The sequence below is a fragment of the Python bivittatus genome, unplaced genomic scaffold, assembly GCF_059951505.1.
Source record: "Python bivittatus isolate LINGU-HERP-01145 unplaced genomic scaffold, Pbiv_v1 ctg000700_np1212, whole genome shotgun sequence".
In the NCBI taxonomy this organism is placed as follows: Eukaryota; Metazoa; Chordata; class Lepidosauria; order Squamata; family Pythonidae; genus Python; species Python bivittatus.
Window position 1 is genome coordinate 34,169,117 of NW_028277098.1, and position 26,208 is coordinate 34,195,324.

The 26,208-nt window shown below is 35.6% G+C and overlaps 1 protein-coding gene across 8 annotated transcripts in view; it reads left to right on the forward strand.

The window, feature by feature from the left end:
* Positions 1-26,208, forward strand: part of SLC44A5 (solute carrier family 44 member 5) — a 188,721-nt gene that overhangs the window by 111,455 nt on the left and 51,058 nt on the right. For all 8 annotated transcript variants that reach the window (XR_015793458.1, XM_088128429.1, XM_088128430.1 and 5 more), the window contains exons 3-7: positions 9,645-9,718; positions 17,702-17,786; positions 21,150-21,234; positions 22,748-22,867; positions 24,818-24,878. Coding sequence is in view for 7 of the 8 variants with exons in the window: in XM_088128429.1 (XP_087984555.1) it covers positions 9,645-9,718; positions 17,702-17,786; positions 21,150-21,234; positions 22,748-22,867; positions 24,818-24,878 (425 nt within the window). In the remaining variant the exon portion in view is untranslated. The remainder of the gene's footprint in view (positions 1-9,644; positions 9,719-17,701; positions 17,787-21,149; positions 21,235-22,747; positions 22,868-24,817; positions 24,879-26,208) is intronic.

Genomic DNA, 26,208 nt, shown 5'->3' on the forward strand with positions numbered 1-26,208 from the left:
GTAGCATTTTTTAAATCACTGAAAGTCATCTAGGTGCTGCCATGCTGTGGTCATGAGAATGAGGATCTTATGGCCTTTCAGATGTTGAACGACAGAACAAAGTGTCCCTCATCATTGACCATATTGTTGAACTGCAACATAAACACTCCTTTATGTTAGCCAGAGTCACCTATTGTAGGTTTATTATTATACTCATTCATCTTTATTTTCTCTCTGTGAACGTCAAGAGACTTAAAACAAGCTTGTAAGATGATATCAGTTTTTTAAAAATTATAATTAGTTGGCCAAAGAGACCCCTTCTAAGTTGATCCATTGCAGGATATTGTTTTTTTAGTCACACAAAGCCTCTATGATTCAGTGATTTTCTTCTTTCTCCCACCTGGAATGTTGAAACAATTCAGAATGTTGATTTTTCCTGGGACTGTGACAAGGCTTCTGCTTTTCTTAATTATACTTCTTGATGTGTTGGACAGTAATAAGAACTCTCATTTCACAGGTTAAGAAACAATCATCTTCCCTGCTTTCATACTTAAGCTTTGTAAAATAAGCTCAACTTTACTGATTAGCCTTTGTGTTTCCAACAGTTAACACAAATGAGAAGAGCAGGCACATGGGAAAGCAGATTAAGCTATTGCTTTCCAAGAAGTTTAGATAACTCTTGGTATGACTATAGTATATAAAAATATCATTTTTTTAAAATGCCATTGTAGCATTTTACTAACAATAACTTATGGGAAAGAAAAGGTATAATAGCCTTTATTTTATAGAACAGCCTGCCTCCTGAATTTAAGCTAGCGTGAAGGCATTCCAGAAATTGGTTAAGATAGAGTTCTTTGGGAGAGTATATAGAGATTCATCAGATTGACACCATCTCTATTTTTTTTTTTTTTTTGGCAAGCAGTTACTGATTTTTGTGGGTTGTTATATTGTTATATGTTTTATATTTTTATCATATTAATCACTGGGAGTGCTTGGAGATTATGGGAGTATACAAAAATAAGTGAAGGAGTAAGAACAAAAATAAATGAGTAAGTATTTTTCATGGTTCTTTTATTGTTTTAATTGTTCTATTTCTTACACCTATACCTACAGCTACTCCTTCCTTCCTTCCTTCCTAAATAATACAGTGCCCCAAACATCGTGTCATTTTTTTAATACAATGATTATAATTATGTCTATAAATCCATCTTCTTTAAATATGCCTCTATATGGTTTCAGTAAAAACCAAGGTTCTTTCTTACTGATTCTCCTGAAACAGTATAATATGGTTGTTTGTTTTCCTTGAGGCTCTAGAAAATAAGCATAACCTATGCATAAAACCTGAATTATGATTCCTGACAAGCTTGTGGATAGATTTTTTTCTTTAAGCCCAGCAGAAAAAACGTTTCTTTCAGCTACCAAAATGCATTTAACATATGCTATCAAGCCATAACCACATGTTACTTATTAGATTAGGACTTATAATACAAACACCTTTTAGCTGAACTAGAATGTCAAGGAATTATTCAACTATCAAAATATAGAATATACAATTACCAACATGGTATGATCTAACATTTTGCTACTTTAGAATTTATTACAGTTCAGTACAATGCTCCATGGGGAAATTAATCTTAATTTACCATGCAAGGTTTACACAGAATTCAAGCTTCCTATATTAATCTTACTACACGAGTTTAATATTAATACTACTAGTAACTAAAAGCTGAATTGTTGGACACAATCTCTTCCATCTGCAGATGATAGTTAAGGTACTGACTGTATATAAGTACTGATAGGCAGCTTTGGTGGGTGGATAAAATTTGCATTATATTCAACATAAATAGAATATGTTGCAAAGACTTTCCAATGGGTTAAAGATATTCAAAATCTAAAACAAATTACAGCAGTGCTTTAAGTGATAAAATGCAGCCTTTCCCTTGAATTTGATCAGAAATTAAGTATATTCTGGAAGCAAAATCTGTTTTGAGCAACTTCCAAAGTTTTATCACTCAGAAGAAAACAAAAATGAAGCACAGATCTTTAAACATTATTTGAATTTTTGCATTTATTACCAAGTTTTCAAAGTCACACATTTATATCTATCTGTATAAAATAGCTATTAGGAATTAACATTGGAATCCCTCTTAAAATAAACATTAATCTCGAAGTAATCCAGGTAGTCGATGATCATTTGAAGTTAGGAGGGCGCTGAACGAGTAGTACTTAGGGCTGGTCCTTGAAGTTCTGGCTGCTGCAGCGCCTCCATGGTCACATGATCGCAATTCAGGTGCTTAGCAACCGGTTTGCACTTATGATGGTTGCAGCATCCCGTGGTCCCATGATCACCATTTGTGACCTTCCCTGCCAGCTTCCCACAAGCAAAGTCAATGGGGAAGCCACAAAGAAGGTCACAAGTCACTCTGCTAAGTCCCTTGATCTTCTTGCTCTCACAACCCACCATGCCTTCCATCCCCCGGCCTTCGCACGCATGGCCATTGCTGGGCCTCCCAAGTCTTCCCCGGCCTCCCCACCCCCCTGTGGCACTCCCACAATCCTTACGTGGGACTCCCACCACTTCCCACTTAATGACCCGTGCATCTTGGGGTTACAACCAGGACTGCCAGGATTGTCATGACTAAGTGCTGTGATCACGTGATGTCACACTCTACAACCACATTGCTTTAGCAATAGCAATTCCAGTCCCAATTGCTGTTATAACCCAAGGACTACCTGTACTTATTTTGATTATGTTGATCTTACCCCACAGGCTAATGGAAGCCTCAACCACCAGTTTATATCTATTGAAGTTATTAGAAATATATATAAACTTAAGTATTTAACAGAGTCTGAACAGATTATAAAGTTTCTTTTCATGGTCTACAGATCATTTAGCTCCTAGCCTAGAGGTAGCAGATTGGACTTGTCTAGTGAAAGAAACTAAAGACTCAAAAACCAAGTTAAAGATTAGATGAGATGGGGACATCCTTAACAGGTGCTACAATATAGCTTCATGGGTTGAGAAACAAATATACTTGTAATGACTCTACTTGCATGGTAAAGATTCCAAATTATAATCCAACGAATAAAAGATAGCGGAACCTGTGTCTTCTTATGACATACATCATAAAATTCAGTCTGGACTATATCAACAGCCTTTTCAGCATCTAACAAATTTAAAATAGCAGATTCTAACTTATTTGTGATTTTGTTCAAAATAATCATCAAGATTATAATCAGATGCCTCTCTGTTTTTTTTTTAATAAATCCAGACTGAGATGCATGAATTATAAATTATAGATAATCTTACATAGTTTATTATAGACAATCTTACATTCTGTAATCTCCTGTCTAATGTTGTGCTTAATATTTTGGCATCCACATTAAGCAGTGATACTGGTCGGTAATATGTACATTGGTAGGATTTTTCTCAGGCTATAATATTATGTGATACAAACCTCATAGAATGAAGGAGGGGATGTAGTATGACTAAATGATTCATTATATCTTCTAATAAATAGTTGGGGATAGCTCCCACCCTAATAATGTTCAGAAAACTACTGAAGACTTGGCTATTCTCCCAGACCTTGGAGCAGATTGATGAGTGAGGCCTTGCTGTGTTTTTGTTTTTGTTTAAATGTATGTCTTCAGGCTGCTTATGAATTCTTTTTCTGTTATCATGTTGTTCTTACTTTTTAAATTATAAGACATCCAGAGTCAAACAGCCTCTACATTTATAAAATAAAGTAAAATAAATAAATAAATAAAATTGGTGCCAACAACTCTACTGTAATAAAGTTCTATACCATTCAACTGGAAAGCCATCAGTTTCCCCAATTTCATACATTAGATTGTAAATTCTTTTAATGATTATGGTTGCACCAGTTTCTTTTTGTATTCTTGAGAGATTTCTTACATTTCAATATTTCACCAAAAATATCTCCAGTTTATATAATTGAGTATAAAAATTAAAAATACTGGTAATAGATTTTGTCTCAGTATGTAACTATCCTTAGCTCAAATTCCTGATATGAAGTTTTGTTGTTTCAGCTGGTAAACCAATAACTTTCCAGCTTTCTCTCCCAATTGCCAATAATTCTGATTGATACATTTTAAATATTCAGCTTGTTCTAATAATTCTGAATGCCTCAATGTAATTTTAGTTGCTAAAAATACTTAGTACAATAATTCTGTGATGTTTCTATAATAAAACAAAAATGAGTCTTTAACTTTCTTTTCCATTTGTGACCACAGAGGCCCTGTGATGGTCATAAGTGTGAGGACTGGTCATAAGTAGCTTTTAGTGCCATCATAACTTCAAATGGTCACTAAATGAATGGTCATTAAGATGAGGACTATCTGTACACCAAGCTAAAGGGATGGAAAATAAAGAAATATGGTATATATATACTTTATTCCAAACAGTCCCAATGCACTTCAAGGACAGACCATTGGCAGGAGAATAGCACATCCATTTCTTAAATGTTTTTATAGCAGTAGTTCCCTGATGAAGAAATTTGCCCTCAAATACAATGGAATTAAGTTTGGAATAAAGTATATGTGCTGTGCATTTCTTCAACTTTGTAAAGATAATGTAACCCCAAATTTACAAGCTGGGATTGATGCTATGTATTTTCTTCCAATTTTGAACTTGTTCTCCAATGCAATGGAAAGTTTGGTCAATATTATTGCAGATTATGGTAACAATGTAGGTTTTGTTATTTTCTTTTGTTTCTCTCTTTTTTATATTTTCCATTTGCTTGTATAGGAAAACAACAGAATCTTTATTGTGTCTGTCAACCCAAATGTTTTGTGATACCCAAATAAAAGCCCAGAAAATAAAGAAAATACTCACTGAAGTATGTCTGATGCAAACTGTACCAGACTGTTTGATCATAAACCTCTTCCCATGCTATGTAATTTTATAATTTAAAAAGAAACATTACTGAAATACTGCACTCCACTAATTTTCTTCATCTAGTTTCTTTGCTCAAGACATCTTTTATTTACTGTTGTAGTATTTAAAATGCACTATTTTGAAAAGGAAAACTGCTTAGGTCAACAGTATTTGAGTGAGCATGATTCAGATCTTTGCCTTAAATATTAAAAGACTGTAGCATTGTTCATAATCTTAAGGAAAGAATGCTGCTTCCTAGTAACAGCATCAAAATCACATCAAATTCATGTGTGAACCGTTGAAGAGACACTATATCATTTACAAACTAGTGCCCCATCAACAGATGCACTGAATTTCATTTTGTATAGCTATCAGTAGTACTAGTTATGGATTATTTCTTATTTATGCTACTAATTTATAAACTGCTCCAGTCACCTGACACTAAGTAGTGCACAAAAGCAACAGCTGCTGGCAAAGCCAATGCAACAGTACCAACAATGCAGTATATAATTACAGTTAATAATACAATTAAACATAGACAAAGAAATAACATTCTTGGCCCCAGGAAATCTACATCTCTCAAGTTCAAAAGACCTTCCCTAACAACCATGTTTTTATGAGCTTCCAGAAGGCCATGAGAATGGGAGTTGCCTTAGGGATCAAGCTGTTTTGGAGATGGGGAATCCTCACAGAGAATATCTCTTGTTGGCTTTCTCTTGTTGCATCTCTTGATAAGCAGGGATTGTCTTCACTGTGCCTTTGGATTCGGCAGGCATAAACTGTAAGGGATAAGTAGTCTCAAAGATAGGTAAGATCCAAACCAAATAGGGCTTTATACAATAAAGGTTGTAGGTCCAGTTCATCTGGAGAGTATAGGCTGAGGACAAAAAAACTAGTCAAACACCAAAATAGTAGTGAGGTATTCCTCTATTTAATGAAAGAGTGGCAGTACAGTGGTACCTCTAGTTACGAACTTAATCCGTTCCGTGACTCTGGTTGCAACTCGAGTTGCTCTCAAGTCGAGGTAAAGTTTCCCATAAGGTTCCATGTAAATACGGTTAATCCGTTCCGCCCTCCGAATTTGGTCGCACCATGAGGCAAATTTCCCCATAAGGTTCAATGTAAATACAGCTAATCCGCCCTCCGAATTTGGTCGCACCCCGAGGTAAATTTCCCCCATAAGGTTCAATGTAAATATGGCTAAACAGTTCTGAAACATATGCATTTTATTTTTAAACCTCAAAAACATGGAAAAAGTACAGTACAGCACAGTATGAAGAGGGAGAATGGGGTGGGGAGGCAGTTATTGTTTGGAGGGAGAGTCCCCCTCCAAAGGGACATTGGGGAGATCTCCTTCAGGGGTTTCCTCTCTTCTTTGCCTCTTAGCTGCAGGCTCAGTTCTGGGGAAAAACCTGTCTAAAGTCAGTTGCCAGCCTGCTCTGCATTTTCTTTGGAGCCATGCTGACAAGCACACCAAAAACCTTCCAAACGCCACAAAACACCACAAGCCTCACCGAACGTCTCCTTGCTACCGCAATCTTGCCCACAGGAAGCAGCGACCACGTGGCAGCAGGGAAAATGGCTGTGGATCCGGTTCGTAACTCGAGGCGGAGTTCGCAAGTAGAGGTAAATTTTTGGGGCCAGAGCTGGTCGTATCTCAAAAAATTCGTAAGGAGGGGCGTTCGTAACTAGAGGTACCACTGTATTTCTGAACCCATTTTTTGAATAGTAAGTACCTTTTCCAGTTAAGGCATGTCTATACAGCTACAGGTAAATGGCCCAAGAAAGTAAACTGCATTTAGTTAATACTAGACAACCCTGTGACCTGTTGGGGTCATCCTTTGAGAGAAGGTAGTGCAGTCTGATGTGCCAGAATGAACATTAAATTTTAGGCTGACCGTATATTTTTTACCCCAATGCTGGACAGTCCCATAATTATCTCAGAAGAGTATATTTCATAAATAGAAAAATAATTGTAATGGCAAACAAACTTCAATAACAAGTCAATATTTACTTACCTAAACAGATAAACAGGATGACCATGGGTGGGCAAAAAAGCAGTGGGAGTGACTTCTGACTTCTTGCCAGCTTCCCCATTGACTTTGCTTGTGGGAAGCTGGCAGAGAATGTTGGAAATCATAATCATGTGACTGCGGGGATCTGCAGTGGACACAACTTTGCAAATAAAAGTGGTCTGAACATAGTGGAAATTTCAATTCCGCAGGACTAATGGGTCCCGGATTTTTTACACATTCTTTAAGTTAGCGGATTTTAAGTACCTTGGTTCAAAAATTGTTCTGGTATAATACACCATTTGGGCTAACTTTAGGGTACAAACAAACAGATAAACACAATGAGAGTTTCAGTAGTGTATAGATTTTCTTTACCAGAGATTCTGTTGGCTACCACATTGGCCTGTACCTGTAACATTTTGATACTTGACTATTTTTCATTTCTGAGAATCTGGCATTGCACAGTGCTGCTCAGTGATAACTGTGCTAAAATTCTTAGGATTCAACTTCCATTACTATGCACATTCTGTTTATCTGATTTAAGAGAAATTAATGTTAATTAAAAATTGCATATTTTGCTGAAAGTACCCTTTGCAAAAGGTGGGGATAATTGTCAAGGGCCAAATTCTAAGAAAATGTTTATCAGAATTTCTTTTTTCTGCTATCTATAAAGTTTACTTCTCAAAGGTTGTAGCTATTTGAACTCTGCCATTTTTATTTTGAGCCTGAGAACGATTTTCTCAGTTTAGCAATGACTGTGATTTCACTACCTTGAATATATTCTGACTGGCTGGTGGTTGAATATCATTTCTGTGCAAGATCTCTGTAATGTTATTTATACTGCTTTCATAATTCATTCTTGAGTTTAAAATGAAATTCTCAGAATGGAAGAAATATTAAAATGAAGAGAAAATGGGTCAAAATACAGCTCTATAAAATGTTTTAGTTTGATACAATACCATGTAAAATATTATTTTTAGGCATATAGAGAATTAGTGTATTGAGTAGCTTAGACAATGTAATGGTACTGTTCACCCTTTCCAGTTTGTATTGTCACCCTTTCTACTTTCATACCTGTTGTCAGTTTTCCTGGCTTATTTGTTTGCTTCACCAGTAACTCTGATGACATAATATTTCTTTTTCTACCATGTGGATTTACCTTAAATATGGTTTTAGCATGATTAGTGAACTGTGTGAATGTGCTATTCTGTCAGAGCCTTATTGAGAGATCATATTTCCTCTGCAGGTAACAGTAAATAGGGACTTGATCATATGCCATTACCTCATCCAATCTTTCTTACCCAATGGTTCATAGCTTGACATGAGAATTGGATTGATTGAAAAAAATATTTTTGAAAGTGCTCTGAAAAGCTATGAAAATGCTTCCTGTGAAGTTTGATCTTCAGTAACTATTTCATGCATGAAAATGGCATTTTAGCAGTTATTACATATTGCGTATGCATATGCAAACTCTGCTTGACAACAACTTAAATATACATGTTTTGGTAATAGATTGTAGGTTAGACAAATATTGACTTAGCCTAGTTGAGTTAACTCTCTGGCTTGACTGGCAATATAACTTTCTATCATTATAATTTAATATATCTAGTATCCAAACAGAGCAGGGTATTTCCAGATGCACAAATAGTCCTGGTTACAGGTACTCACAATACATAAGAAGTTGTTTGGAAGGTCTCCCAAGACTGGGAAATGAATGCTGAGGGATTCAAAAGATTTGAATCAAAATCCCTGTATAACACTTAATATCCTAGCCAATCTTGTAATCAAAGTGATCTAGCTGAAACATCTTTCCTTGATTATTAAGAAAGGAACATACTACCTTCAGGTCACATACAGTACATAAATTATGACCCATTATTGCTCAAAAATGAAGATTCCGTTTCATGCATTAAGTGACTATCAGATGACATTACTGTGAGATTATTCATATGATGCACAGGGGCCATATATCATCTCAATTTTAGTGCACTTGCAGCTGTTCTATATGGCATAGTAAGCACATCAGTAACATCTTTCCTAACAAACTCTCATGCCAATTCAGAGAAGGAGAATATTTTATTCCTCTTAGCTGACAGTTCACCAGTTATCTCTAAAGAGTTGCTAAATTTATTATAATTGCCATTGCCTCTTGATATTCAATTTTTATGATCTTCAAATGGTAACAACCATTTTTAAATCTTTGATAATATTAGTTTTTGGTTCAGGACATCATGCTCATAACTACCTTACCATAAGCTACCATTTTTTCTTCCAATTTGAAAGATACAGAATTTTAGATTTGATTATTGTAAAGGAAACAGAAAAACATTCACCATCCATGGAAGAATTCCACATAATGATAATGAAGTCAGCTGCTGTGGGCACAGTGATTTGTATTAGCATGGAGTAGTGCCTGAACCCATAAATAGCCCATGGATTTCTGTAAACAAATCCTTGATGACTCTTTTCTAGGACCAGGCACATTGAAGTTTGACAGTTCACAATAAATACTTCATTGTCCACAATAAATACTTCATTGATGTCTTGGATGGTTATTTTTGTGATGAAAACTATTGGCTGAAAGCAAACAGGTGGCTTTGGAAATGAAATTTGGGGAAAGAGTAACAATTGGATAGCCAGTGGATGGGTGCTGAGCTAATGCACTCTGTACCTATACTGTGCCAAAAAAGACATTTGCTTTGGGCCACAACTATATTGTTGGTGTCATTTGTAATTTTGATATATTCTGTCTTTAGGCATTGCACAGATGTACTGTGCTGTGGGATCTTCGTTGTTGTCATCCTGGGTTACATTGCATTAGGAATTGTGGGTAAGTAAATATTCATACATTTGAAGCTTACATAGTTCATTAGAAAGTAGTTGTTCGCATACTCTTTGAATAAATGCTGTTTTTCATTAGATGTGCCAATTAAAGAGAGTTATATTCATTTAAAATATTTCTTGGAAACAAACGATGGACTACCTATTTATATTAGTTAACATAATAATTACAGAAGAGACATCAAAATGATGGGTGTATATGTATATATATATATATATATATATATATATATATATATATATATATATATTTTAAAGTCATGATGAAACAGTTTCATCCTGACAGGTAAAATTACCATGGTTCAATAATGTTGTACATTACTGTAATTGTACAAAACTGCAATTGTAACAGAAAAATGCTAGCAATTATCATCCAGTAAAGAGAAGTGAGAAAAGGAGTATGTATGTAAAGAAGTTTCATTAAGCCTGTCAGTGGTTTAGTGCATCTATTTGATTTGATTTTGCCCCTAAGGCACAGAAAATCACACTGCAGTTATTTGTCAGTTGCCACCAAATTTCAGTCATGGTGGGAGAGATTCTCTAAGGTCAGAAACAAGAGTTGGCATTATTGATGCTCTCTCCAGCTTTATGATACTAGTGACAGTCTGATCAAGTAATGAATGGTACTGCACCACAGATTATTTCTTAAAGGGTATTATACAAAAATGTTGTCTTGATGTGGAATAAATTCACTAAGAAGTCATGTTTGTCTAATATTGGTTTCACCGAGTAACTAGTATAAGGTTACCTGAAGGACCGCCTCGCCCCCACGATCTCAACCCGTCCCACCCAATCTCACAGAGAGGGCATGCTCCGGATCCCCGTGGTAAAAGAACTTGGATTAGTGGGGTCCAGAAGGCGGGCCTTCTCTGCTGTGGCTCCCGCCCTTTGGAACATCTTGCCCCCGGGGGTGAGACAGGCCCCCTCATTCCAGGTCTTTCGGAGGGATTTGAAGACCTGGCTCTGCCATCTGGCCTGGGGTGGGGAGGGAGAATATCAGAAATGGGGTTGGCTGGCCCCTTAGCAGCCTAGTGTGGCCCCTATCGGCCTCTTGGATTTTTTAGCTTTTTTATTTTTGTAATGTCTGGTTTTTATAACTTTTAATTGTATTTCTGATTTTAGTTTGTTGTAAGCCGCCCAGAGTCCCCCGTTGTGGGGAGATGGGCGGGGATAAGTCAAATAAATAAATAAAATAAATAAATAAACAATGAATGACATGGCATCATCACACTATGTTTTTCACATGAATACACCATGCACATTGTACATATGTATCAATATATACTGACTGTATTAAAGGAATAAAGACATAGGCCAGCAGCTGCTCCGTGTCATTTCATCCTGAGTGAAAGCAAGCAACAGTGGCATGGATATTATCTATTTATTGGGGATGATCCTTTGAAATGGGTTTAACTGAATTTAATCTTGTATGAACATTTTTTTAAACAAAACACTGCATTGTTTCTTCAGAGGACATTTTAATGCAACCTTTGCCTATAATTGTTTTGTGTATAGATTTAGAGTAATATTCAGTAGTTAACAAAAGTAACAAAAAAGCCAATAGGTAACAAAAAGAGGTGGTACATTACACAAGCGATGTCAATAAGAAAATAGAATAAGTACTCCTTATCTGCTAGAATAAATTACGTCATCACAGTATTCCTCAATAACAATGTAGATCCATATTCTGCAATAATTACACAAGTAAAACAGAAGTGAAATAGCCGAATAGTTAATCCAATTGTATTGATGCTATGTATTGATATCAATATTGCTGTTTGCTCTTTGTGCATCTTCTCTAAACAGATTGAATTTGAATTCCAGAAGCTCCAAATAACCAAAAGTAAACGTACGAGAACTTTTAAGAGTATGGGGCAGCATGCAATAAGGAACTGGATGTATGGAAGACAATTTTGGCATCTATATGTCACATTTGCCTGGATTTATATTGCAGTTAATTAAACAAAAATATTATTTTGCATCTACTTTTAAAGAATAAATCTGTGTTCAGCTAACTGTTGGAGAAGTGATGCTCAGAATACAATATTGATTCACATGATGATATCAAGCAACTATCTTATGGCCCAGTCTTAAGACTTGGCTATCTCTGTCTTCTTGTTCTATAATTCCCAGGGAGAAAAAAGAGGTGATGGTAGGTAAATAACATTGCCTTTCCAACAATAAAAATCTATTCAGGATCAGAAATGAATTCACTGGGACATGGGAACATGGGCTGAACATATAGTTGCCCAGGTTCCCTTATACTTTCAGTGACCATGCATTCTTTGTTATAAAGGATAGTCCTTTATGTCATAAAACTGGCCTTTAAATTTATTTAATTTAATTATTTATTTTCTTTATAATTTCCAATAAAATATAGTCACTGTACTTATATTGAACAAAGTTCAAAGTTACTGAACAACGTTATAAATCCTCATGATGGAAATTACATTACAGTGGAACCTCGGATTACGAATGCTTCTGTTCATGAACTTTTCGGGTGACGACCAGCTCCGGCCACAAAATTTTGCTTTGGTTAGCGAACTCTGCCTCGGGTTACAAACAGGATCCGCGGCCATTTTCCCTCCCGTGACCTGGTCCGCGGCCATTTTTCCACCCCTGACACGTGGTCCGCAGCCATTTTTCCGCCCCTGACACGTGGTCCGCGGCCATTTTTCCGCCCCTGACACATGGTCCATGGCCATTTTTCCGCCCCTGACATGTGATCTGCGGCCATTTTTCCGCCCCTGACACATGATCCACGGCCATTTTCCACCCCTGGTCGTAGGTAGGGGGACTCTCCCTCCAAGCAATAGCCGCCTCCCTGTCCTCCACGCCAGAACAGATTAACGGTAATTACATTGAACCTTATGGGAAAATTTGCTTTGGGTCACGACCAATTCGGCTCATGACCAGAGTCACGGAACGAATTAAGTTCATAAACCGAGGTTCCACTGTATTTCCTTTCAGTTTTTGATCAGCCTGCTAGAAAAGGAGTTCTACTTACCTTTGACACAAACCTCTCAAGTAGTATCTTTTAAAGCCATATTAGTTTCTCAGATTTCAGGTTATGATCTAGGCCTAATAAATAGCTAACCATTGGAAACAGGCCTCTGTTTTGACAAAGTAGTAAAGATCTCATTAAGCCTCAAGTCCTGAAGTACTCTATTGATGCTTATAAAAATATTTCACTCACAGTCACAGCAAATAGAAGAAACTTAGATTTCAAAGGCACTCTAGGTTCCACCACACAGTGACTTCACATGCCTTGGTGCAGAAAATGTAAACCGTGGGATGATACAGTTGAAAGCAGCAGCAAATCCTGGTAGAGATTAAACTGCCAATGCATCTTCCCTGAAGCAAAAGCGATTTTATGCGTAGAGAAGACTTTCATCCCATTAGAATCATGGCTCACTAATTCTGTATTTCGCTGTAGATCATATCTTTATGAAATAGTTTCTTTAATTTTTTTAAAAAAACTTTTCTTACTGGTGTGCCATCATGAAAAATGAATTGATCAGATGATTGGGGGGGGGGGTGACTAGCAGAAAAACAGTTGGAAGCTTGCCATTGTGCTGCATCCTTAGATGTTTCTACAGCTTTGCACTTTCTGGTACTACAAAAATCTTTCTTAATCCTCTGGCTGGGATTTCATGGCAGTTTTCTATGAGAGGTTTCTCTAAATAATATATTGTGGGAAATATGTCAAAAATTGATGGAAATAATGACTGAATGCTTGACCAGTTCCATTTTTCTTCACCGCTTGAGTCACCAACAATATGGTCAGCTTTGCCTCTGTTGAAAATTTGTACATGTACATCACATTTGCACCTGCCCTGACTCTAAGGACAGAATATCAAATATCAAATTAAATTTCTGAACACCAGCAGATGCTCAAAAGCAGCTCAAAATGAAATCCATTTTTGTACACATACACACACACACACACATACGCACACCCGTAGAGCTTCTTTCTCTCTGCGTCTCACACTCTGTCTGAAATGTTTTTCCCTTACAAACTGGTAGCATTCACATCTGTCTTTCTTTTTTAAATTACAATTTCCTTTTCTTGTTTCCCATTTGCCCATGTGCTTTATTTTTAACTGAGAGATGAGATCAGCTTTGGATAGACTCCAGACACTTGTCCTGTTCAAAATGTATGAGAGTCAATGAAGTTCATATAAAGGGAAAATAGAGTATAAATCAGTTCACAGTCACAGTTGTGCCTAAGGCTTCTCATGGCTCAATAGGATCTATATATTTCTGGCTCTTTATAAAAGAACAGGGGAGAAAAGCTTTTATCTCTTGTCTACAATTAGATATGAGTGACCCTATATTTACATTTGACTAGAATTTTAAAAATTTTCAACTAGCTTCATTGTTGTTGTTGTTTAATCAGTAAGTCCACATTTTAGAGTTGAAACATCTAAAGTTCATGGCCCTTTCTAAAATATGGACTTTTATGGTGATGGGAAAAAATACTGGTCGAGCAACATTTAGCTCTGTAATATTAAGCATAGAGTTTGGCTCTTACTGGTTTTTCAGATTTGACATAGACATGCAAAGATAATCAAATCTTTTACAATCTCAAAGTTAGTGATTTATGATAATAACCTTTCAGTGTTCTGTTTCAGTGATCACTGCTTTTGAATAATTATGAGTCTCAGAAATATTTATTCCAAGTGTTGTTATTTGCTGCACTGGGCTATCATTGATTTAACATCCAGTGATGTTTTTGTAGGATTCACAATTCTTTCCCATTCTGATTATTTTCCAGTAGAATGGAAATCTATTGGGGAAGCATTGGAGCTTATTTGAAAAGAGGCAGGTGTGAATATTATAGGTGGAGGAGAGCAATAGAAACACCAGTGTAAGGAGAGCTATGATTGCATGTTTATAAGTACCAGTCTAAAATATTTATATTTTGAGTTTTCTGCTATATTAAGGCAGAAACCTAAAATAGTTTGGGCCTAGCAACATGAAAGAAAACCACCAAGTTCTTATAAAATATCATAAATGATAAAACAATGCAATAATTCAAAAGGAGAAAAAAATGCAATTTTTATTATGAAAGAATATTCGATCTATTATCCAAAACTTAAGAAGTTTCCTGCTATGCTTTTATAACAGACAGACTGGTGTTCTAAAAATATTATAAGTTAAAATATGTTATTTATCTAGATGACTCTTTTAAAGAACAATGTTTTGTTCTGACATAAACAAACTAAAGACTGAAGGACTTAAGAGGGATCTTGTGTATAAAAGAGAGATTGTGATGAGTTTTGAGGACAACTTTCTTCAGTCTGGTCCCTTCAGATGTCTTGGGGAAAGCTGCTCAAAGGGATGATGGGAAAGATGTGTATGATTAGGGAAGTTGGAATCCAGAGAGACCGTGTCAAGGGGTGTGTATGTGTGTGTGTCAAGGGGTAGAATCAAATGACAAAAACAACATTACAGGTAGTCCCCAGTTTAAGAATGAGTTCTGTTTCCAAGGTCTGTCAAGTCGAATTTGTATGTAAGCCAGAACAGTATTATTGTATAAGGCTGTATAAGTAGTATTGTGTATTTAACTCAAATCATTGTGTATTTAACTCGAATTTTGCTACAAAAGACTCCATTCTTAACTATGGGTCATCCTTAAACTGGTCATTCTTAATCTGGGGACTACCTGTACATCAATGCAAGCAATCTTCACCTTTTGATATATGTGTCAAGTATGGCAGTATGCAGTTGTACTTATCTATAGTTCTCAGAAGAGAGTATTCTATAAACAGATGTTGGCTGTAATAGATCACTCTAAATTATTTGTTTAATGCATCTCACATGCAGTATTTATTCATGTTATTGACTGTACTTCTGGGAAGAATAACAGTAATAACAGCAGGGAAGACAAATGAAAATGAAGTGTTTTGTAATATTGAAATACTTGAAAAGAATACCATAATCTCAGAAAGATGGTGGTTGATACAGAAACTGCACTAAAGAGTATATAATACAAAATATTAAAGACGACTAATATCAACTGGCTCTGGATATTTTGGCTGCAATAAGGAATAAAAGAATAATGAAATCTCATTTTGTCATATGTTCAGGAGCAGTATTTGAAGAAAAATCCTGCTCTTTACAAGAGTAGATTTTTCTCTTATGTCCAAAAACATACAAGTTCATGAATGATGAACAGTTTAACTATTTAAAATGGCAGGTTAAGCATAGATCACATCTACATCATGATTTTTAAATTCAACCCTTCACTTGATTGTGTATAATGTTGAGAGAGTGTTATTGAATTCTTACAGAGAAATAGCACTGTTCTTGCACAGTCGATGTACTGGTGGTAATCTTGATCAATGTGTGGGAACAAACAGTACATGGACATAGATTTAATATTCAGAAGGGATACAGTATCAAACACTTACTTTAAAAAATAATATAACACAATGTACGTAATATGCAAGAGTGGAGAGTGTTTCTGATGCCTGAAAGCCTCATATTAGAAGTATTACAGGTAGTCCACAGAAGCATGGCTACATTAGAATAGCAGTTTTATGAACAAAATTCCCAATATTATTATCCTTCTGTATGAAATTTCACAGTTTTGATAGAAAAGATTTTGCTACTGATTGGCCTTTCAGAGCACATTTTAAGTATTAAGTTTCATAACTCTAAACAATAACCACTCAAGCTTAGAAGTTCAAATATATACTGTAACTGTGTACCAAAATGAAAAGAAAACATTGTATTTTACAACAAAATACAATTTATAACATGCAGTCTCTGTATTGCTAACTGAAAAATTATAAGTGCCTAACTATTTAAATTAAATCCCCAGTAAGAAAAATTTATTGTTGTTATTAGATTTTAAAGTAATATTTTTTTATGGAGGAAAACAATAATTGAATGGATGTTGTTTTTCTGTCCAAAACTTCCAAAAGAGGGAAATATTCTCCTCTATTTAACTGCTATGGAAAAAAAAATTATAACATGGATAAAATGGTGTGCTCTTTTCTAAATATATTACCTGGCCTACATTAGGGTTTCACAAGTGTCATTTCTCACAGTGGTCAAACTTCATAATATGATATAAACTAAGGCAAACCCTCAGTATCTGAAAGAAAAATAAATTCACTCCCATCATCTCATTATGTACTGCACATAATGGATTTTGGAAACATGCTTGTATTGAAATGAAGACAGAATGAAACACACTTTAAAATCTATAAACAAAAGTAAGAAAACAAAACTCTGCATTAATCTAGCTGTGCAAAACACACTGGGAGTTATTATGCATTACGTTGTCCCTTCTCCCTTTTGGTCTGCAAAGGTCAGTGTTTGAGCTACTGTTGACAGTTGTGAACAAGGCATTGTATTTTCATGCCTTATGATTCTAATTATTATCCTGATGACCTTGGAGAAGATTTTGATTTTGACTTGATTTGATTTCAGTATTTCTACATTTAACCCCATTAAATGAAGAGGAATGTGAGGATGTAGAAATTAGAGTAGATCAGGGTCAAAGTGATTTGCATAAACTGGAATCTGACTGTGTATTTTAATTGGTTCATACAATTCTGCGTACAGAAGGCAGGTCAGAAGCATGCATGAAGACAGTTGAGGGTATTTAGCTTGGCTCAATACTACTGTATGGCTTTATGCCAACAAAGCTTTTGTAATGCATCCCTGTCCTCATTTTAATAACTGTCATCTTCTAAGTGCATTACCTCATTTTCTGGCTGTAAGCCAGATACATTCTGATGGAAAGTGGGGGACGGGAGAGCGAGATGTTTTGCTTTGTATCTATTCATCCATATTTTTTCATTAAAAAAACTACTGTTTAAGGAAGAATCAATACTGTCAGAACCTATTGGGAGAGGTTAAAACAGTTCATGACAGGCAGTGCATTTTAATGACTAACGAAGTTTAATTCCAACCAAAATGGCTTGATGCTTTCTTGTTTTCCTTCTCCTTTTTACAGCCTGGGTACATGGTGACCCAAGAAAAGTAGCATATCCAACTGACAGCTATGGGCAATTCTGTGGTCAAAAAGATACACCTAATGAGTAAGTACTGAATTCCTTGGCATCTCTATTCCTGCCACATGCACCAGAACTATTAACTTCTGACTCCTAATTGCCTTTTTCTTTGCAGAAGTCTCACTGAAAGCTTGCAGGTGTTTCCTGCTTTCATTTCTTGGTTTCTTGATGGGGATTCTAATTAAGATTTATTTTTTTAAAAAACTCAGGGTTCAAAGTAAGTCACAGCTCAGCCCAAACCTTGTCCATAACTTAGTTATATAACTATTAATCATGAATCCAAGTGACTGTAAAACTACATTTCATAAGATACATTGGATCTGATTAGCCAACATAAATTGAATGCTTAAGTGAGATGTCATCTGAGAAATCATTATGTCATTCTGAGAGAAAAATAATTTCTCAGCACAGCTGACTGGTTCTTATTTCTGTAAGTTTGTCATCTCTTACTCAGGCAATATCATATGCCAGAAGCTGATACTAGCAAGAATGTTCTCTTGCTTGCTTAAATTGATGCATACATAGGGCAAACATTTAAGCTGTCAGGGGCTGCAACTCTGCCTCCCAACCTTATGGAAAGCTAAAGGAGGCCATGACTAGACAGGGTGGGGCGAAACATGTCTAGTCCATTTTTGTTGGGATTTAGTGTGGAAATGAGAGCTAGAGACCTGTAGGAAGCAAATTATTTCCATCCCAACCCTTAAAACTACCCCAAAAAATGAAATGTTGCCAGCTGTCGTGTATGTTGAAATGGTGTAGTAAGCAAACCATGAAGGAACTTCTGCAGAGCCAAACAGGAGCAGTTGAATAACATGCATCTTCAACTTGGCTCATGCACAGTAAATCAGAATTCTTAAAAATCCTGGTTTAACGAAGTGTGAACAAGGGTATTGTAGCAATTTGCCTCAGGACATTCTGCCGTTCAAGAATACACATGTTTCTCTATATTTATAGTGGCTATGAACAAATGGCATTTTAATATATCTTTTTCCAAAGCATAGTAAGGCTGCAGCATGGTACATGCAGCCTCCAGATGTATTAGGATTCCCTATCTGATGGCCAGAATTGCTGGCCATCCTGGGTGTTGTAATTCCAGTACAAGGTGATATGGTGAGGGAAGTTGCTATACATACTCATCTGGTTGTCCACTAAACCATGGATGGGCAGTCTATTACTAAAGAGCCATATATGGCCCCAAAATGTATTTTTATGGCCCTTTCAATCATGCCACCAAATAAATCACCAGGATGACTTGTCATTTTTATGAAATAAACACTAATAGTAATGTATGTAACAGACATCCCCTGCCCTGCCTAACACCTAATCCCCAAACTCTTCAGAGTTGCCTCTGGCCATCAGAAAATAGCCCTTCCCATATTCAGTTCAGGATGATTTCTAAGTAGACATCCATAGGATTGTACTATAAATCCTTTAGACCCATCTTCAGCAGCCATCAAGCCTTATCTGCAGATTTCATTCTTTCCCGAATTACAAATTTAAAATTCAATATATGTGAAGATAACATTTTAGTAAACTAGTTGGGAGGCAAAAATAAGAACTTTGAAGTAAAAAAGCTTTCATGAAGTTTGACCCGTTGCTGATACGGATTATAGATTTATGGTTTGTAAAACCCAGAAGCTGGCTCTAATTCATGCCTTGAGGGTAATTAAATTTGAAGATACATGCTAATCTTTATATTACTGCTCTTTGAAGTGCTTTGGCATAGAGCAATAAAATGTAAATAACAGTTCCAATGGTTTCAACAAATTCTATACCAAATAAATATTTTAGAATATTTGATGTTTTGAAACAATTCCAACATTCATAGTTCTTCAGGAAGGGATGGTATTGAACTAAAATAACAGAATTAATTCCATCTTGGGTTACCAAATACATTGTGAGGAAATCTTGTTGCACCAATTCATCTCATTGTTAGTCTCCATATAAACCTATATTCACTTTGCATTCAGAAGACAATAGTGTGATAATTTGAAAAAGAAGCCAAAGCTTTTACTCTTTGGTTTTACCCTTCTATATTGTGCTTTCTCTATATTATTGGAAACTAGCAAACAATTCAACTCCGGTTAGATTGCCACTCAGCTGTATGAATTTCATTGCAGTGTGCATTTGGAATTCATCAATCTGAACCTCAACTTTAAAGAGCCAAGTTGTATACTCACTGTATATATCAAGAGGGGACAGCCAGGGTCACACTTTAGTTTTTCTCCGCAGACAGTGGCCCTATTAGAAAGCATAATGATGCAAAGTAATCATACAGGTGAATGTGGGTATGATTTTTTCTATTTCTTTTTCAAAGGGCGTTGGAAAGTTTCCTTTTCAATGCATCAAATATTTTGGCAATCATGCTAAAGAGACAGCCAAAGGGGCCTCCACACCTTTGAAAAAGGAGGTATAGTGACCATAGGCAGCCTGGAGGGGTTTTTTTTATTTGTTGGATTCATATCCCACCTTTCTCTCTAAGGGCTTAAGATGGCTTACATTGGGATCTCTCTTTGTGTATCTCCATAACAGCAAACCTGTGAGTTATGTTGGGCTGAGAGGGAATGACTGGCCCAGTCACCAACTTAAACCTGGGTCTCCCTGATCCTAGTTTTAGTCTGCATCTTAACCACTTTACTACACTGGCATATTAGTTCTAAATGCTTTTAGACCATTGATAGAAGCTTGGTGAAATACTCAGTATTTTTCCACTAATATGCTGTCCATTTTTGTCATACACTATTTAATTTGTTGATATTTTATTTCCATTCTTTCTGGAATTCAGTGTATTTCTAATGGGAACTTGCCTTAAAAAATATATGAACTAACTTTTTCCCCCTCAGCTCAAGCCAACTGTTTGCGCTCTCTCTCTCTCTCTCTCTCTCTCTCTCTATATATATATATATATATTTCATCCTTGTGTTTCATCATAAGAATGGTCTACACTTATGAAAGAGTATTCTTGGGATTTTATACAGTCTATAGGTTTCTAGATACAAACAAATTCTTGATTGATTTTTTAGTGCCACCTTGTGATTAATATAAAAAACACCAGTTTCTTGATACCATGTAGTATGTGTTTAAACTTAGTAAATGTACAAGATAAATTTACTGCACAGTAGTGAATTGGATATGTGATAAAACATTAATGTGAGATGTGTGATTAAATTAGCATGAATTGGTGCTATCCTGTCCTATTGAACAAAGGGAGAACAATCTTCTCAAAATTAATCTTCATAGATTAATGCTGTGATAAAAATCCCCTATATAGGCAGTGATTTTGGAATTAATTTTTAATATGTGTATTATACATTTATGCATTTGGTTAATTATTAATTATTGCTATACATATACATGGAGTGAAAATAATGATTTATATCCATCTTCTAGGAACAAGACAGTTTTATTTTACTTTAACATTCTGAAATGTGCCAGCCCTATAGTGCTAATAAACCTACAGTGCCCTACAACACAGGTATGTAATATACAGTCAAGGATACACAGATTATATCTTGATATAGCTGTTTTGAAAATGAATGTATTGGACATACTAGAAGTAAATGCTAATATTGGATGTAAATTCTGTATTCTCAGAAGAGATATACCACTAAGATGGAAAAGAAAGGAAACTGTCTACTTAGAACATCATTTAAGAAAGAAGGACATACATTGAGTGCAGGACTGATTAGCTGTGACTATCCATTATTTGCTATATATGTATCTATGCAATATTATTCCGTTTACTGGGAAAAAGCAATAGCATTGATTTCCAGATGTCATTAACTTCAGGAATTTTAACAGGCAGAAGGTGGATTGGGTTTTTCTAGAAACGATGCTTTGGTAATGATCAATTATGTTGCTTCTTCACATTATTTATCACTGTATGTACTATTGACTCGTCTTTCCTAGATATCAGACTTAAGGGGATATAGCAAAATGATGATAGTAAAACAACTTTTTGCAATCTGGTGCTTTCCAAGATATATTGGTTAAAACTTCATCATCACCAACTAGATCAGCAGCTTTTGGGGGAGACATCCAGCAAATAATCCCTTTTGTTTTTCCTCCAACAAATGTATCGCATGAGTGGAGTTTCTGACAATAACCTAGCTGTAGCTTTTTATGTAGTAGTAAGAAAAACATTTCTTAGGTGAGTCTCAAAATTTCCAAATTTTTGAGATGATTAATATCTATATGCACAATTCTACATGAATAACTAGAGAATTCATTCTAGTTATATTATTTTGGAAGAATTCTTATCTATGCAATATATAATCCATTCAGGATAATGACCTAATTTTGTCCTTTTAAACAAATATTTTACCAAAGAACAAATAATAAGTGAATTATTTTTGAAAATTAAAGACAAAGATCTGTTAATAATCTGAATATTATACATACATCACCAACATTTTGTGGCTCATTTTCATATTTCAGAAGTAAGATTTCCTGGAGATTTTTTGTCAGGAAAATTGTGTTATACCTCCATTAGGTTTGCATAACAATAACAAAAATGATAAAATACCACTCCAACAATGGCATGTTCTCTGTGACTGTTGACGATAAAATAAATAACTGGAAAAAAATGTATCCCTTGCTTACAAAAAAGTTGTGTACTCCTGATTCGCAGATTCAGTTTGATTAATTGTTGCGCAGGATACAACTATGTCTTCTTTGGGGGGGGTTCATTTAAAAATTTATTTTTACAATTATTTATCAGATATTTAGAACAGGAAGGAATACTAGGGGAAATGCTATAGTAATTAGAAGAAGAATCCATCTGCCTCTTCTCATTTCCTTCTTAAGACTGCAAAATAGAGAAGAAAAAGAAATTGCTGTGTGTGTGCATATAAGTGCTTTGCTAAGCAGACAATATGTTAAAAAAGAAGCACTTTTAGAGATGGCAATTCTTTGTCTAGATACTTTGATAATATAACTTTCTCATCCTTCATTGCTGCTTCAGTCAGGTTTTTGGTTTTGTCTTAAAGCTTTGTGTCTCAAAGTGCCCAGACAGATTTGCAACCTACATAGAAATGCAATCTTCCTACAGAAGTTATTGGGAGTACTACAAACAGTTTTGCAAGCCTGGGTTTACTAAGCCACGGAAGGTGAGTTTAGATGCATCTTTTATCAGTCTAAAATAAATACAGTCAATGGCAAATTTATATCTCTATGACTTTGTCCATGATTACTTACAGCAAAGCTATTGCTATAAGCTTCTGGGGTAAATGTTTCTATCATTCTGAGCAAACAAGTCAGCTATCCCAATTTCCTCCTTCCAAAACTTTTTTCTTGCATGTGGTGCTTAAAAACCTCCAGGTTGGAATTATCTGATTATTGAGCTTAATTGGCAGTTTTGGGAAAGGGGGAAAAAGCATTAAATAAATATAAATGGATTGCAAAACCTCCAAAATAATAAGAAATTAGATGAATGTCCCCTCAAAGAGGCCAAAGTCAACACCAAATGCAATCACCTAACCACTTAAAATGTTATTTTATTTATGTTTATTCAATTTATATTCTATATAACCTCCAGGAGCTCAAGACAGCTTATGTGGGGCACTTCCTTCATATTATCCCTACAAAAGCAACCCTGGGCTGACAGATAGTGATAGTCACTCAATGCATTTCGGTTGAGATGAGAATGGTTTTGAACCCTGATCTCCTCCATTGTACCTTAACCACTCTAAAAATATAACAGAGTCCATATTCTTGATTCCTTAACTGTAACCTTCTGGTCAAGTTTCTGGTCAGCATTATTTTAAAACAAGCCCTTCATTTACAGTACACTAGACAATGCATCACAGTGTAATTAGAACCTTGTGTAATGGAACAGCTAAGCATCTACATTTATAAAGAAAACTGTCCTTGTCTGACTCAAATTAACACTCTGCTCCAGAACATTTGAGCAGAGGTAAGGAAGCAGTGAGAAGGATAAACTTAAAGGAGAAACACACATGAATTGCATGAACATGATTCATACATATCCTTCCTTTTCTTCTCTTGTCTGTCCACGTGGTCAATTTCCAGATCTCTCTGTTTGCTATCTTGTGTTTCACATCTGCACTACTTACTTCTGTACTGGGAGAAATGGGTTCCTTTAGTCTCCATTTGCCCCTCTACTTTTTACCAGGATAGTTGAATTACAAAGTGCAGCATCAGCTAAGGAACCAAGCATCCAGTATCTTAGCAGGTTCCTAGGAACTTCACAGAAATGAATATGGTGGGCATCTGGAGCCTTACCTGGTAATGTGCAGTAGACACTCTTGCAGTGCACCCAACCATCTGGGTAGGAGTAGGGGATTAAGTAACTGCAGAAGAAAAAGATTCAGCAACATTGGAGAATCCCAGGCCGAAAAGTAGGAAATGAATGGCTATGTTCACGTTTTCACTTAAGAATTAGTAGCATAACATTTTATATATGGTTCACTCAGGAAAGGGGCAGGGGAAAGCCAAGATGGTGCTCATGGCCACATGACCAAAGTCCTGCCCCTTTGTACATCTTATAATGTTAGTGCATGTACAAAAAAGCGATGCCTTGATCAGGTAGTCTCACCTGCTATGTTGGCTTTTTGCCCCACCCCCTGACAATTCAGTTTAGGAATTCACCTGCAGTGTTTTATTTCAATGATGGAATGAAACAAAAGGTATTAGTCATTGGAATTAACTAATTGATTTGCAGTCAGATGGCTGGTTTGAAGCAACTTATTCTATTCTTTTAAAAATTAAATTGCTCTCTAATTATCTCATATTGAAAAGCCCTTACCAAGCCTTGATTTCAGTCCTAAATTCATTATGTTAATTGTGTTAAAGGGTAATTTAGTTCTCAAACATTTTCTGCTGAAACGTTTTCTGTTCAAAGGCATGACTAGAATCCTACTGGTTTCTTTTTATCATTAATAGGTTGCCAGTCAGACGTGAGCCTCATAGTTCTTATTGAAATTCTAACCAATAATTTATAACAACTTTTAAATTCTTGACATTAAAAAAATGGAATGACTTTTTTTTTTTAATGAAATGTTCAGCATTTCAGTTTATGCTTTTATTTTGGCTTTCAGTCTGTGGCCCAAGTTATGCGTGATGAAGATTGCCCTTCTATGATTATTCCAAGCCGGCCTTGTAAGTATCTGTGTATTTATGCTGTGTAAAAATAAAATTGTCAAGGCCAAATACTAGCACATTTATTCTCTTCTGGGTCTTGAGACATTCTGAACTAAAGTTCAGAGTCATAGTTTAAGGGACAAACCAAATAAATATTAGGTTTACACTTTATCACAAAGCATAGTTTGTTTTAACCATGATTTGTTGATATGGATCACCCAACTCATGGTTCATACATGATTCATACATTGTGCTGAGTAAAATCCCAATAAACCATGTGTGACCTGAGTCATGGAAGGAAGCCTGACTAAAACTCAAATGATATGTATATTTGTAACACTTCAACACTTAGGATCTTCCCTGGTTCAGTTAATGCACTGTATTTTGAATCCAAGTGTTTCACATTTTAAATCTTTCTTTCTTCCAGCTACTACATAACAAGACCACTTATGTAACCCAAATATCAGCTAATTGTACCCTTGAATAAGATACAAGTGATATTGTGTGCAATCTTTATTATTTTCTCACATCTTACTTTGTCTTAGCACAGATACACTGCACAATCAATTTTGCAATGCACGCAAGGCCAACATTCTTGCCTGTTTATTTCTAGAATTTCAGTTTATTTTTTAATATCACTACCCACCAATGAGCTGGTGTGTCATAGTGCTCCTTTAAACAAAAATAAATAAATATTTGGAATTAATTGTTGCAGAAGAAAGTTAACCAAGTTCAACTTAATTAATAAGTCTCTAGCTACCTGATAGGGAGCATAGAGGAAAAGAAGTAATCAAATATCCATGTTTTAATTACACTTTTTCTTACATGAATACATTGGAACAATACTTTTTCAGGAAGACAAAACCAGCAGCTGAGGAATGTGGTGCTTTCTGCTGTGCTCTGTTGCTGAATTTGCTTTCCTTTTTATACCTATTATACTACTCCATTTTGGGTTAAGCAATATTATGTAAAACTCATTTACTTCTTCCTGTGCTGTTTCCTTCCCCTTTTCACTCAAGTTTGATAAGCACCCTTTCCTTTTTTGTAATGTCTCCTTCTGGATTCACAGAACACTTTACACCATTTATTTTATTTATTTATTTATTTATTTATTAAATTTGTCCCCCGCCCATCTCCCCCCAATGGGGGACTCTGGGCGGCTCACAACACATTAAAACAATAAATAAATATACAATTAAAACCTATAGCAATTCACATTTACAAAAATGTGGATTGTTGGTTTTGTTTTAGTGGTTGTGTAATCTGAAACATGGGTGTTAATAAACCATAGTTTGTAAGTTAGTGTGTTGTGCAAACCTAGTCAGTTGTGATTCATTTGGTAAATCAT